The 15,095-nt window shown below is 40.3% G+C and overlaps 2 protein-coding genes across 2 annotated transcripts; both read right to left on the reverse strand.

Annotated features, from left to right (window-relative positions):
* Window positions 1–3,731: 3,731 nt before the first annotated feature.
* LOC117483921 (vesicle transport protein SFT2B-like) lies at window positions 3,732–7,480 on the reverse strand. The gene is made up of 8 exons (XM_034132267.1): window positions 7,280–7,480; window positions 6,987–7,076; window positions 5,400–5,485; window positions 4,876–4,957; window positions 4,749–4,784; window positions 4,220–4,278; window positions 4,099–4,128; window positions 3,732–3,938 (listed from the first exon to the last, which is right to left on the reverse strand). Exons 1-8 carry the CDS (start codon window positions 7,343–7,345, stop codon window positions 3,899–3,901), a joined length of 489 nt encoding a protein of 162 aa, XP_033988158.1. The 5' UTR covers window positions 7,346–7,480; the 3' UTR covers window positions 3,732–3,898.
* Window positions 7,481–8,308: 828 nt separating this feature from the next.
* Window positions 8,309–15,080, reverse strand: tmem45a (transmembrane protein 45a; the record flags this gene model as incomplete). The annotated part of the gene is given in 5 exon segments (XM_034132255.1): window positions 8,309–8,975; window positions 13,487–13,629; window positions 14,291–14,475; window positions 14,692–14,904; window positions 15,041–15,080. Coding segments are annotated over 5 exon segments (678 nt in total), but the record flags the coding sequence as incomplete, so codon positions are not given.
* Between the last annotated feature and the right edge of the window lie 15 nt (window positions 15,081–15,095).

Below are 15,095 nucleotides of genomic sequence, written 5' to 3' on the forward strand. Positions count from 1 at the left end.
CTTTGTTACTGTACTTAGGTACATTTTTCTGGTATCAGTACTTTACTCCACTACTTATTTTTCTGACCACTTTTTACTTTTACTTCTTACATTTTTAACACAAATACCTGTACTTTCTACTTCTTACATGTTGAACACAAATACCTGTACTTTCTACTTCTTACATGTTGAACACAAATACCTGTACTTTCTACTTCTTACACTTTGAACACAAATACCTGTACTTTCTACTTCTCACATGTTGAACACAAATACCTGTACTTTCTACTTCTTACATTTTGAACACAAATACCTGTACTTTCTACTTCTTACATTTTGAACACAAATACCTGTACTTTCTACTTCTTACATGTTGAACACAAATACCTGTACTTTCTACTTCTTACATGTTGAACACAAATACCTGTACTTTCTACTTCTTACACTTTGAACACAAATACCTGTACTTTCTACTTCTCACATGTTGAACACAAATACCTGTACTTTCTACTTCTTACATTTTGAACACAAATACCTGTACTTTCTACTTCTTACATGTTGAACACAAATACCTGTACTTTCTACTTCTTACATGTTGAACACAAATACCTGTACTTTCTACTTCTTACATGTTGAACACAAATACCTGTACTTTCTACTTCTTACACTTTGAACACAAATACCTGTACTTTCTACTTCTCACATGTTGAACACAAATACCTGTACTTTCTACTTCTCACATGTTGAACACAAATACCTGTACTTTCTACTTCTTACATGTTGAACACAAATACCTGTACTTTCTACTTCTTACACTTTGAACACAAATACCTGTACTTTCTACTTCTTACATGTTGAACACAAATACCTGTACTTTCTACTTCTTACACTTTGAACACAAATACCTGTACTTTCTACTTCTTACATGTTGAACACAAATACCTGTACTTTCTACTTCTTACATGTTGAACACAAATACCTGTACTTTCTACTTCTTAAATTTTGAACACAAATACCTGTACTTTCTACTTCTTACACTTTGAACACAAATACCTGTACTTTCTACTTCTCACATGTTGAACACAAATACCTGTACTTTCTACTTCTTACATGTTGAACACAAATACCTGTACTTTCTACTTCTTACACTTTGAACACAAATACCTGTACTTTCTACTTCTCACATGTTGAACCCAAATACCTGTACTTTCTACTTCTTACATGTTGAACACAAATACCTGTACTTTCTACTTCTCACATGTTGAACACAAATACCTGTACTTTCTACTTCTTACATGTTGAACACAAATACCTGTACTTTCTACTTCTTACATTTTGAACACAAATACCTGTACTTTCTACTTCTCACATGTTGAACACAAATACCTGTACTTTCTACTTCTTACATGTTGAACACAAATACCTGTACTTTCTACTTCTTACATGTTGAACACAATACCTGTACTTTCTACTTCTCACATGTTGAACCCAATACCTGTACTTTCTACTTCTTACATGTTGAACACAAATACTTGTACTTTCTACTTCTTACATGTTGAACCCAAATACCTGTACTTTCTACTTCTTACATGTTGAACACAAATACCTGTACTTTCTACTTCTTACATGTTGAACACAAATACCTGTACTTTCTACTTCTTACATGTTGAACCCAAATACCTGTACTTTCTACTTCTTACATGTTGAACCCAAATACCTGTACTTTCTACTTCTTACATGTTGAACCCAAATACCTGTACTTTCTACTTCTTACATGTTGAACCCAAATACCTGTACTTTCTACTTCTTACATGTTGAACCCAAATACCTGTACTTTCTACTTCTTACATGTTGAACTCAAATACCTGAACTTTCTACTTCTTACATGTTGAACACAAATACCTGTACTTTCTACTTCTTACATGTTGAACTCAAATACCTGTACTTTCTACTTCTTACATGTTGAACCCAAATACCTGTACTTTCTACTTCTCACATGTTGAACACAAATACCTGTACTTTCTACTTCTTACATGTTGAACACAAATACCTGTACTTTCTACTTCTTACATGTTGAACACAAATACCTGTACTTTCTACTTCTTACATGTTGAACACAAATACCTGTACTTTCTACTTCTTACATGTTGAACCCAAATACCTGTACTTTCTACTTCTTACATGTTGAACACAAATACCTGTACTTTCTACTTCTCACATGTTGAACACAAATACCTGTACTTTCTACTTCTTACATGTTGAACACAAATACCTGTACTTTCTACTTCTTACATGTTGAACACAAATACCTGTACTTTCTACTTCTTACATGTTGAACACAAATACCTGTACTTTCTACTTCTTACATTTTGAACACAAATACCTGTACTTTCTACTTCTTACATGTTGAACCCAAATACCTGTACTTTCTACTTCTTACTTGTTGAACACAAATACCTGTACTTTCTACTTCTTACATGTTGAACACAAATACCTGTACTTTCTACTTCTTACATGTTGAACACAAATACCTGTACTTTCTACTTCTTACATGTTGAACACAAATACCTGTACTTTCTACTTCTCACATGTTGAACCCAAATACCTGTACTTTCTACTTCTTACATGTTGAACACAAATACTTGTACTTTCTACTTCTTACATGTTGAACCCAAATACCTGTACTTTCTACTTCTTACATGTTGAACACAAATACCTGTACTTTCTACTTCTTACATGTTGAACACAAATACCTGTACTTTCTACTTCTTACATGTTGAACCCAAATACCTGTACTTTCTACTTCTTACATGTTGAACCCAAATACCTGTACTTTCTACTTCTTACATGTTGAACCCAAATACCTGTACTTTCTACTTCTTACATGTTGAACCCAAATACCTGTACTTTCTACTTCTTACATGTTGAACCCAAATACCTGTACTTTCTACTTCTTACATGTTGAACTCAAATACCTGAACTTTCTACTTCTTACATGTTGAACACAAATACCTGTACTTTCTACTTCTTACATGTTGAACTCAAATACCTGTACTTTCTACTTCTTACATGTTGAACCCAAATACCTGTACTTTCTACTTCTCACATGTTGAACACAAATACCTGTACTTTCTACTTCTTACATGTTGAACACAAATACCTGTACTTTCTACTTCTTACATGTTGAACACAAATACCTGTACTTTCTACTTCTTACATGTTGAACACAAATACCTGTACTTTCTACTTCTCACATGTTGAACCCAAATACCTGTACTTTCTACTTCTTACATTTCCCAAACAGGCTGGTTCCTTTAGTTTGAATGTGTGTTTGGTGGCGTGATCATTATTATTTAGAGTCATTGCGTGCCTATTGATTTGAACACGATCCGTGTATCCATCCATTTCCTGGTCTTCTCTAAAGAAGAGGGACCAATGAAAACGTTGTCATGTTGCCGTTGTTCAGCATGGAAACATTCATTATCTAACAATGACATTATTGTTCTATTAATATAAAGGGAGGTCAGGTACTCTTTAAAACAGCTGCTAGTTATGGGTACTTTTTACTGAAGTACATTTCAAAGCCTCTTTACTTTGACTTGAGTAAAGAAGTTTAGTCAGTACTTCTACTTTCACCAGAGTACTTTTAAACACGAGTATCTGTACTTCTACTTGAGGAAAGGATGTGTACTTTTGACCTCTCTGGTAAAAGCAGTAACGAGGCTGTGTTTATTTACAAAACAATTAAAAGCTTTATTTATTATAAATATTTACACATTTACAAATCAAGCATACAGTCGTAACATTGGTAAAGTAATCAATACGTACCCAAACAATAATCATCTCACAGAAAGAAACTAATAAAAGACACATGTTTGGAGATCAAATCAGGGGAGGGTCTTCAGTCAGAGACCGATCCTCACTTTATACACACAGACACCAGCTTCAGGATCGCCTCCCTGCAGAGCACATCACACACAATCAATCACACACAATCAATCACACAATCAATCACACAATCAATCACACACAATCAATCACACACAATCAATCACATGCATCTTGTTTCTGGACCTTAAAGCAGCTGATATGAGTAAATGTTCAGTTTAAAAACCTCACCTGACAAACGGGATGTAGGACAGACTGTACCTGCAGAGAGAAGGTCATTTGATGTCAGAAATTCAAAGAAATTCAAAGTAATTCAAGTGTAAAATGGAGAAATGGAGAAGTGGAGACTCACCAGGCGAACGACAGGATCTGCAGGATGACGAATAACAGAGCGAGGCCGAAGTTCTTCCACTGAGAGAAAATAAGAGATAAGACTTCATAATGAATACTTTGATATATAAGACAATATACAGCGGAACATGCATTTAACAACATTACACATTATCACTGCAGAAAATGGTCTTTAGTGAAAAATAGTCTTTTAGGAAGTAAATCTATACATGAAAGAAAATATGCAGATATAAATAAATGCATACATTTAAATTAAATAAAAAGTACATAAATGAAATAAATAGAAATACATAAACAAATATATGTTTTTTTTTTTTTTTTTATCAAACAGAAAAGAAATAAGGGAAAAATATATACTTTTTTTGTTTATTTGTATTATTTTTTTATAAATGTGTAAACAAACAAACATAAAAAAATATAAATATTATTTTCTGCTAATATCTAATAAAACAACAGAGAAATAAATTAATATATATATATTTATATGTTAACTAAATGTTTTATTTTAAGCCATCGTCAATAGAACTCACCCAGAAGGCGGCGCAGAGAGTCAGCACCAGGCACGTCTACAGAGGACAACATGAAGACACATCATCATCACATGTTCTTTATGAACTCACACTTAGCGTTTGATCCTGGAGGGTCAGCCATACGTACGATCATGAGGGTGGTGGCCAGCGCCCGGGTCTTATCACACATCTTCTTCAGCTGCCTCATCGGACCCATCAGAAACATGGTGCTGAAACACAAGAATATCTGAACATTAGAAATACAGAAATAATACTCTGATAATCCTCATTCAACGTGCATATTATACCTTTATAATTGAGGTAACTGAAGTATGATTTTGAGGTACTTATACTTGACTATTTCCATTTTCTGATACTCAACTCCACGACATATATTGTAAATATTGTACTTTTTACCACATAGATATGGATTTAGGTCAAGATTTGACAGGCAAAACGAGACAATACTAACATGCTGCTTACATAAATGGATCAATATATGGATCATTAGAGTGTTTTTACTTTGAATACTGTACTTTAATATTGATGCTAATACTCCTGTATTTAGTAAAGCAGGACTTTGATTGTAATGCAGTATTTGTACACTGTGGTATTAATACTTTTACTTGATTTAAATGTGTGTGTGGAGCGTGCAGATGTGCAGACACTGACCTGCCCAGAGTACAGATGTTTCCTAAAGTGTAAAAAACGATGAAGAGGGTGATGCCGATCTTTGGGATGAAGAGCACACACACTCCCTGCAACACACACAGCAACACAGTGGTTAACACACACACACACACACAGCAACACAGTGGTTAAAACACACACACACACAGCAACACAGTGGTTAAAACACACACACAGCGGTTAAACACACACACACACAGCGGTTAAAACACACACACACACAGCAACACAGCGGTTAAAACACACACACAGCGGTTAAAACACACACACACACACAGCAACACAGTGGTTAAAACACACACACACACACAGCGGTTAAACACACACACACACAGCGGTTCACACACACAGCAACACAGTGTCACACACACACAGCGGCACACACACACACAGCAACACAACACAGTGGTTCACACACACAGCAACACAGTGTCACACACACACACAGCGGCACACACACACACACACACACACACACACACACACACACACACACACATCACACAACACCACACACACCACACAACACACACAACACACACACATCACACACACACACACACACACACCACACATCACACACACACACTACACACACACACTACACCACACACACACACCACACACACACACACACCACACCCACACACACACACACACACACACACACACACACACACACACACACACACACACACACACACACACACACACACACACACACACACACACACACACACACACACACACACACACACACACACACTTGAAAGGCAGGATGGATGAGTGCGTCAGGACCTCTACCTGCTCAACAGAAAGAGAGGCAGCAACCAGGAAGAGACTCAAGGACTACAAAGAGATCAAAACAAAAAGACACAACATAACGAGAAAAAAGATAAATGCAAAAGAGAAACCAAAAACAACAAAGAGGCACATGGCAACAAAGACAGACACAAGATAACCACAACAAGGTTCAATCAGAAGCTACAAAAGTAAACTGAATAAGAATGACACAAAATAACTCCAGCGAGATTAAAGTGAGCAGAATTAACATAAAACACCCAAAACAAAACGACACATAAAACAAATCATTGGAGACACAATATAACCCCAAAACACCCGAAGGAAGTGAGAGACGGACTATTACCAGTGAGACACAAAGTAACGATAGAGACAACAACAACAACAAAGAGACACAACATGACCATAAAAGACACAACAATTTGCCCCTTTTGTTTGTTTGTTTGTTTGTTTGTTTGTTTGTTTGTTGACCATGTAAAGCGGCCTTGGGTCCCTTGAAAGGCGCTAAGAGACATGAAACTACCAAAGCAGCACTTCTTAAAACATGTGTCATCATTAGCATGTGATGACTCTCCCTCTGAGGCTGATCTGCAGCATTCCTCAGAGCAGGAAGAACCAGACCAGCTGCTCCTTCTTCCTGGAGCCACACACACACTAACACACACACTAACACACACACACTAACACACACACTAACACACACACACTAACACACACACTCACACTAACACACACATTATTCATATTTAAATATAGTTATAATCTCACCAGCAGCGTGCACACCCCCCCGACCACAAAGCACGCGATGAACCCTTTAACACGAGTCCCCCATCCCAGCGTGGAGGCCTCATTCACGGTCTGTGGGAATTTAGAGATTACACTTAAAACATCATATTCAACTCTACAGGAGAGTGTTTGAGAGAGTGTGTGTGTGTTGTGTGTGTGTGTGGTGTGTGTGTGTGTGTGTGTGTGTGTGTGTGTGTGTGTGTGTGTGTGTGTGTGTGTGTGTGTGTGTGTGTGTGTGTGTGTGTGTGTGTGTGTGTGTGTGTGTGTGTGTGTACCTCCAGCACCGTCCTGTCATCTCGTCGCGCCTCCTCTCCACTCAGCACAGACTTCAGTTTATCCATCACGAGACCCTCTAAAATCTAAAGTCTAAACCTCTGAACTAAGTCTGTTTCCTGAAGCGAGGGAAAGTCTCCTCAAATCTGTGGATGGCAGGTATCTCCTCACCTGAAGGTGGAGGCTACAGGTGAATCACAGCTGAGAGGAGGAGGTCTCACTCTGACCTGTTTTACATCCACCGGAATGGGGGCTGACAGCAAATCAAGATCTGTTACCTGTTTTTCAACCTGTGTGTCTGTGTGATTATTATTACTTATGTATTCTATCTCCATTGTAACGTTTCTTGAAAGACGCTATAAATATCTAAATGATTATTATTATTATCTATTTATTTAAATGTTTATTTTGTTTTTTCTAATTCTAACTATTATTATTTTATAGATATTTATACTATACCTGCATTTTAACATACTGATCACTCATGTATAATTATTTACATTTTATGACCATGTTTTTTGTTTTTCACAAAATTATTTATCATTTAAATTCATTTTATTTATGTATTAATGATTATTTATGTATTATGTAATGTTTATTTATTATTTAATATTTATTATGTATTAATTTTTTATTATTCATGTATTATTATTATTATATATTATTTCTTTTTATTATTGATTTATTATTAATGTATTATTATATATATATATTTTTTTTTACATTTTTATATTTGTTTTAGGAGAAATATGGCCACATTTTTAAGAACAGAGTGATACATCTTCTTTCACACAGACTATCTTTGTTGCCATGGCTTAAACATATTGTTTCGTTTTTTTTAAATATCAGATATTTAGTTAAATAGTCATGTTTTCTGCTTCTTGTTTGGTTTATCTTGTATTATTATTTTCTATTGATTGCTTATTTGTTTGTATCTATAGAATTTCAACAATTTGCTAAATGTCAGAAATGATTTGTGCACATTAAAGCATGTTTTATATACCCTTAAACCTAAAAAACACATGCATGGAAACAGTAGGAATATAGTCTTTAATAACATCAAAGAGCAAGATTTAAAACAATTGAATACAAACCTTATTTTTTGGCATTCGGGTTCGACACAAAGACACAAGATGGCGATAGAGGACAGGATGAAGATCCATGAAAAGCTTCCCTTACATGAGTTCATGTTCAAATGTGTGTGCAAATCATCACTGATAAGGAACAGAGTGTGTGAAGCCACGGAGAAATAAATAGCGATGAACACTGAGGCGTCAGAGGAGGAGATATATTTCCTCCGCTGTGTTTCCATCGTAGCGCTGCTGGAAACATCCCTGATTGAATTCTGATTTATACATAACGACAGTCCTCTTTATGAGATACGATCCATAAACTCTGACAGTCTTTTCAAGATCTCGTCTTTAAGATCTCGTCTTTATAGGATCTCGTCTATAAGATCTCGTCTTTTCAAGATCTCGTCTTTATAGGATCTGGTCTTTATAGGATCTGGTCTTTTCAAGATCTCGTCTTTTCAAGATCTCGTCTATAAGATCTCGTCTATAAGATCTCGTCTATAAGATCTCGTCTTTATAGGATCTGGTCTATAAGATCTCGTCCTCAGACTCCGGCTCTCGGTCTCGAGGCTTCAGGAGACCCATCTCCATCGGAGGAGTCCGTCTGAGCCGCGAGCGAACCACACTGCAGAGGAAACAGAGAACAAACTGTCAAAAATACAGAAAATTGTGATGATTTCTGTGCAAAAATGTCATAAAAAGCAGTTTTATAATTTGACATTTTGTGATTTTCAATGTTTTTTATCACATTATATTGAATATATTTTTTTAAAAAAATTATATAAGTTATTCATGTACATTGTTCTCATCCTGAGAGAACCACACTGCAGGAAAAACATGGAAAACAGTCAAAAATAACTTAGTCTGCAAAAAATAGACAATTGACAGAAAATAATGAAGATTTGTAAGAAAACAATACGTTTTAAAATATTAGAATTTGCTGATTTTTATTTTTTTTGTCACATTGTATTTAATTTATTTTAAATATATATATATTTAATAAATGTTTCTCATCTGTAGAGAACCACACTGCAGAGATAACACAGAAATATCTGTCAAAATAACAACTAAGTCTGCAAAAAAAATAATTGAGAATTCACATAAAAATAATGATGTTTGTAAAGATTTCAGAAAAAGCAGTTTTAAAATATTGGAATTACTGATTTTCTTATATATAAAAAATATATATAAATAATAATAAATTGCGCTCATCTGTAGCGCACTAAACTGTAGAGGAAACATTGAAAACATAAAAAATAACGAAATCTGTCAACTGACAGTAAATAATAACATTTCTTTATGATAATTGATGAATTGATCAAATCAGTCTCCAGCCTCTCAAGTCTGGAGACTTTCAGGTTTTATATCATAATAAAGTAGATATTCAATCATTAAAGTGGACCTATCATGCTATATTATAATAATATAGTGTAGGACCATACCTATATAAGGCATATATATATATTTTTCAAAATACCAAACAGATCATGCATTTTAGCCATGCCTCATTTTGCTCTGCAAGGGCAGATTCAGTGAGAACAGCACCACCTACAGGCCTGGCATATGTACTACAGCGTCTCCAGCGCTTTGGAACGGCAATGGCCGTGGCTGTCTCCTCCTGATTGGTGGAGTTGGCCCAATAGCCGTAGCGCCACCGTCCTGACGTCAGGACAGTGTTCAAGGTTCAAGGTTCAAGGTTCTTTATTGTCAATCTGACATAGCTACAGAGTAATTATGCAGTTGAAAATCTTATGTCACAGGCTTCTCCAACAATGCAACATAATAACATAACATAATAACAATAAGAGCAAGAGCAATACAAAAATAATAATAGTTATAAAAATGAAATAAAGTTATGATGTGGAATAGTGCAGTATGAGTCTATATACAAGTTATTGGAATGATATATATATATTAGGTATTAGATACATACTACTGAGTAGCAGTTGAATGTTTGATGTTGTTTCAACAGTTCAATTGTTTAACAGTCTCACTGCCCGCGGGAAGAAACTGTCTCCGAATCTTCTTGTCCTTGCCCGGATGCTGCGGTAACGTCTGCCAGACGGCAACAGAAAGAACAGTTTGTGGCTGGGGTGATGGGGGTCTTTGATAATCCGTAGTGATTTCTTCCTGAGCCGCTGGGAGTAAAGGTCCTCCATGGATGGCAGCTCCGTCCTGGTGATGTGCTGTGCAGTTTTCACCACCCTCTGTAAGCCTTACGATCGAGGTCGGTGCAGCTGCCGTACCAGGCCGTCATGCTGCCAGTGAGGATACTCTCTATCGTGCACCTGTAGAAGTTGCAGAGTATCCTGGAATCCATTTTGAACCTCCTCAGCCTGCGGAGGAAGAAGAGCCGCTGTCGAGCTTTCTTGGTGATGGTGGTGGTGTGAAGAGACCATGTCAGGTCCTCAGTGATGTGGACCCCAAGGAACCTGAAGCTTTTGACTCTCTCCACCGTAGTCCCATTGATGGCGATGGGGGCGTGTCCCTCTCCCTGCTGCTTCCTGTAGTCCACAATCAGCTCCTTTGTTTTGCTGATGTTGAGATGGAGGTTGTTATCCTGGCACCAAGATGTCAGGTTTTCGACCTCCTCTCTGTACGCCGTCTCGTCATCGTCTGTGATCTGGCCGATGACGGTCGTGTCATCAGCAAACTTCACGATGGTGTTGGAGCTGTGTGTGGCCACGCAGGTCGTGGGTGAACAGGGAGTAGAGGAGAGGGCTGAGCACGCAGCCTTGAGGGGCGCCGGTGTTAAGAATCAGGGTGGAGGATGTGATGTTTCCCACCCGCACTGCTGGGGTCTGCCCGTCAGGAAGTTCAGGATCCAGTCGCAGAGGGCGCTGTTGAGCCCGAGGTCTCTGAGCTTGATGGCCAGCTTGGAGGGCACAATGGTGTTGAATGCTGAACTGTAGTCAATGAACAGCATTCTCACATATGTGTTCCTGTTTCTTCGGGTCCAGGTGTGAGAGGGCAGTGTGGAGGGTGAGGGCTATGGCGTCGTCTGTGGACCTGTTTGCTCTGTAGGCAAACTGCAGGGGGTCCAGAGATTCAGGGAGGGAGGAGGTGATGAATAATTTGACTAACCGCTCAAAGCACTTCATTATGATGGAGGTGAGTGCTACTGGCGGTAGTCGTTGGGGCAGGTGATGATTGTCTTTTGGGGACAGGAATGATGGTGGAGTGTTTAAGACATGTGGGGACTACAGACTGCAGCAGGGACCTGTTGAAGATGTCTGTGAACACCTCTGCCAGCTGAACTGCACACACCCTGAGAACACGGCCAGGGATGCCATCAGGTCCAGGAGCCTTGTGTGGGTTAACCCTTTTAAAGGATTTACACACATCTGCCCTATTTAAAACAAAAGGGCAGTGTAGCTCCTGGTCCCTCTGTACCTCCACAGCCTGGCTGCTCTCAAAGCGTGCAAAAAAACTGTTTAGCTCATCTGGGAGAGATGCGCACGCAAGACACTCCCGCAGCACCCCCCGCTGCTCCTTTGTAGTCAGTCATTGTCCTTAGTCCCGCCCACATATTCCTAGTGTTACAGCCTTTGAAGTCAGATTCCACCTTCTCTTTGTACTGTCTCTTTGCATTTTTTATTGCTCTCCGGAGATCATACCTAGACTTCCTGTACTCCTCCAAATCTCCCGCTGTGTGCGCGAGAGTGCGCGCTTTCAGTTTGCCGCGCCCCCCCACCCGTTTACCCAGGGCTTTTGATTTGGGAATGTCCGTACAGAAACCTTCGGTACCACGTCATCGATGCATTTCCCAATGTAGCAGATGACAGTGTCCGTGTGTGTGTTGATGTTATTGTCCTCAAACACACTCCAATCCGTGGATGCAAAGCAATCCTGCAGTGCTGAATCTGACTCCTCGCTCCATCGTTGTACTGTCCTTGTTATCGGTCTGTCCCTTTTAAGTTTCTGCTTGTAAGCAGGCAACAACAGTAGTGAGATATGGTCTGATTTGCCGAAGGGAGGGCGAGGGAGAGCCTTATATCCATTCCGGAAAGGGGAATAAACATGGTCCAGTATGTTTCCCCCGCGCGTCGGGAAGTTGATGTGTTGGTAAATATTTTGGCAAAACCTTCTTCATGTTGGCGGTGTTGAAATCTCCGGCCACAACGAACGCCGCATCTGGCCGTGAAGTCTCGGTTTTATCAATAAACCCAAACAGCTGATCGAGTGCCGTGTTGTTGTCGGCGAGTGGCTGCGGCGGGATATACACTGCTGTTATCACAACAGATGTGAATTCCCTCGGCAGATGGAAGGCCCGACATGAGATCATGAGGTGCTCTAGCTGTGCGGAACAGTCCGATGAAATAATCTTCACATCTGAGCACCAGTTGTTGTTAGTCATTACACACACACCGCCTCCCTTACTTTTCCCCGAGTTTGCAGTCCGGTCCTGACGAAAATAGAGAATCCGTCAGGGACAATAGCGGAGTCCGGGATAGCGGGGTTTGAGCCAAGTCTCAGTGAGAATTAACACGTTACAGTTCTTAATGTCCCGTTGAAAAGCAATCCGGCTTCTGAGTTCATCTAGCTTATTTTCAATGGATTGAACATTAGCCAGAAGAATACTCGGAAGAGGGGGGCCGATTCTCACGTTTTCTTAGTCTGACCAGCAACCCGGCCCGGCATCCTCGCTTTGTCTTCTTTCTTGCGTCTCTCAGGTAGAACAGCAACAGGTAGCCATGGTGAATCTCCATTGTCTGTCGGAGGGTTAATATTGTCCACGAAGTTTCGCAATTGGAGAAGTTCCTCTCTGCTATATTGTATGGCAGAGTAGGTGCGGTCGGCTAGCATGTTGCGAACCATGTTAAAAGTAAAACGGCAAAAGTAAAAGAAATATGTACAAAATACGAAAATGGGCAAAGTTGGAGAGGAGCACGAAGACGATGCGGCCATCTTCACCGGCGCATCAAACATCCAAATCTGGATCAGTTTTTATCAGATCCGTTGCAGCCCCTTTTTTAGAGATTTGGGTATGGAGGAAAATAGAGAGGGTTGTGTTTTCTGACACTTGGTGAGTTCCCTGGAACACCGGGGACACATATTCATGTAGAAAAGACGTACACAAGTGCATTTTGCATGATAGGTCCCCTTTAATATATTTATTTTGCAGCGTTGCCTCACCAGGTGACGGCGGCGTAGATCCCGCTGACGGTAACCATGGCGACGGCGAGGTGCCAGGAGAAGCACATGGTGACGAACATCACGTTGTTGTGATCCGACTGATCCCAGACCTGCCCGTGGGGGGAGTACAGCACGAAGCCGATCTGCAGACAGGAGGTTCATCATGAACAAAACACTCGTGTGATGCTGTTACATTCAACAAAAGAAACAGAAATGACAGACGGTGTGACTGCCGATATGTTGTTCAGCATGGACATGTCCCTACCACTTTTTTAAAGTATAACTTATAAATGTTCAGAAAAATAGCTTGCACAAAGAAATGTAATAACAATAACACTGGTTTAGTAAAGTACCCTGAAAATGTTACTCAAATACTTGAGTAAATGTACTTAGTTACTCTCGATATGCATATACATACACGTAGATATGTGTGTGTGTGTGTGTGTGTGTGTGTGTGTGTGTGTGTGTGTGTGTGTGTGTGTGTGTGTGGTGGTGTGAGTGTGGTGTGTGTGTGTTGTGTGTGTGTGTGTGAGTGTGTGCGTGTGTGTGTGTGTGTGTGTGTGTGGTGTGTGTGTGCTGTGTGTCGTGTGTGTGTGTGTGTGTGTGTCGTGTGTGTGGTGTGTGTGAGTGTGTGTGTGTGTTGTGTGTGTGTGTGGTGTGGTGTGTGTGTGTGTGAGTGTGTGTGTGTGGTGTGTTGTGTGTGTGTGTGTGCTGTGTGTGTGGTGTGTGGTTGTGTGGTGGTGTGTGTGTGTTTGTGGTGTGTGTGTGTGTGTGTGTGTGTGTGTGTGTGTGTGTGTGTGTTACCTGCCAGAACCAGCTCCCCTGCAGCAGCGTCAGTGTGCAGCGCAGCAGCTCCAGGACCAGGTTCCCTCTCTGGAAGACCTCCAGGAAGCAGAGCAGAGCCAGGCCGAACACACAGAAGAGCAGCAGCTGGTGGAGGTGGACGTCCAGAGGAGAGCGGCCGTGAAGGTGGTACAGGAACAGGAAGCCTGACCACACACACACACACAACACACCACCACACACACACACACACACACAACACACCACACACACACACACACACACACACACACACACACACACACACACACACACACACACACACACCCATTAAACTGTCAGTGACGCAGTTGTTGGTTGGGTCTTTAAATCAGATCGTGACCTCCTGATCTGATGATGAACATTAAAGCGGTCCTGCTCACCCTCGTTGAAGAAGGCGACGGCCAGCATCAGGCGGTCCAGAGCGAGCGGCGCCGCCTCGCTGCTCTGGACGATCAGAGACACGGCGGCCCACAGAGAGAAGAACAGGTACATGGTGCTGTGCTGCCAGTTCATCAGGAACACCCAGTGGTGCTGAGAGGAGTCCAAGAGCTGCAGAGCAGGACCCTGCGCCGCAAACTGCTCCAGCAGCATGCCTGCAGAGAGGAGGCGGGACTTATTACATATAGTTCAATAAAGAAGGAGAGTCCTTTGCTCCAATAGCATGCCTTCTGACAGGGGGCGGGACTTATTAATAAGATGAATAAAGAGATGTAAAGCTGCTCCACTGACCCACGACGGAGCAGAGCAGCACGGCGCTGCCCTCGAAGACCTCCAGCGGCGCTGT

The sequence above is a fragment of the Trematomus bernacchii genome, unplaced genomic scaffold (genome assembly GCF_902827165.1).
Source record: "Trematomus bernacchii unplaced genomic scaffold, fTreBer1.1, whole genome shotgun sequence".
Classification (NCBI taxonomy): domain Eukaryota; kingdom Metazoa; phylum Chordata; class Actinopteri; order Perciformes; family Nototheniidae; genus Trematomus; species Trematomus bernacchii.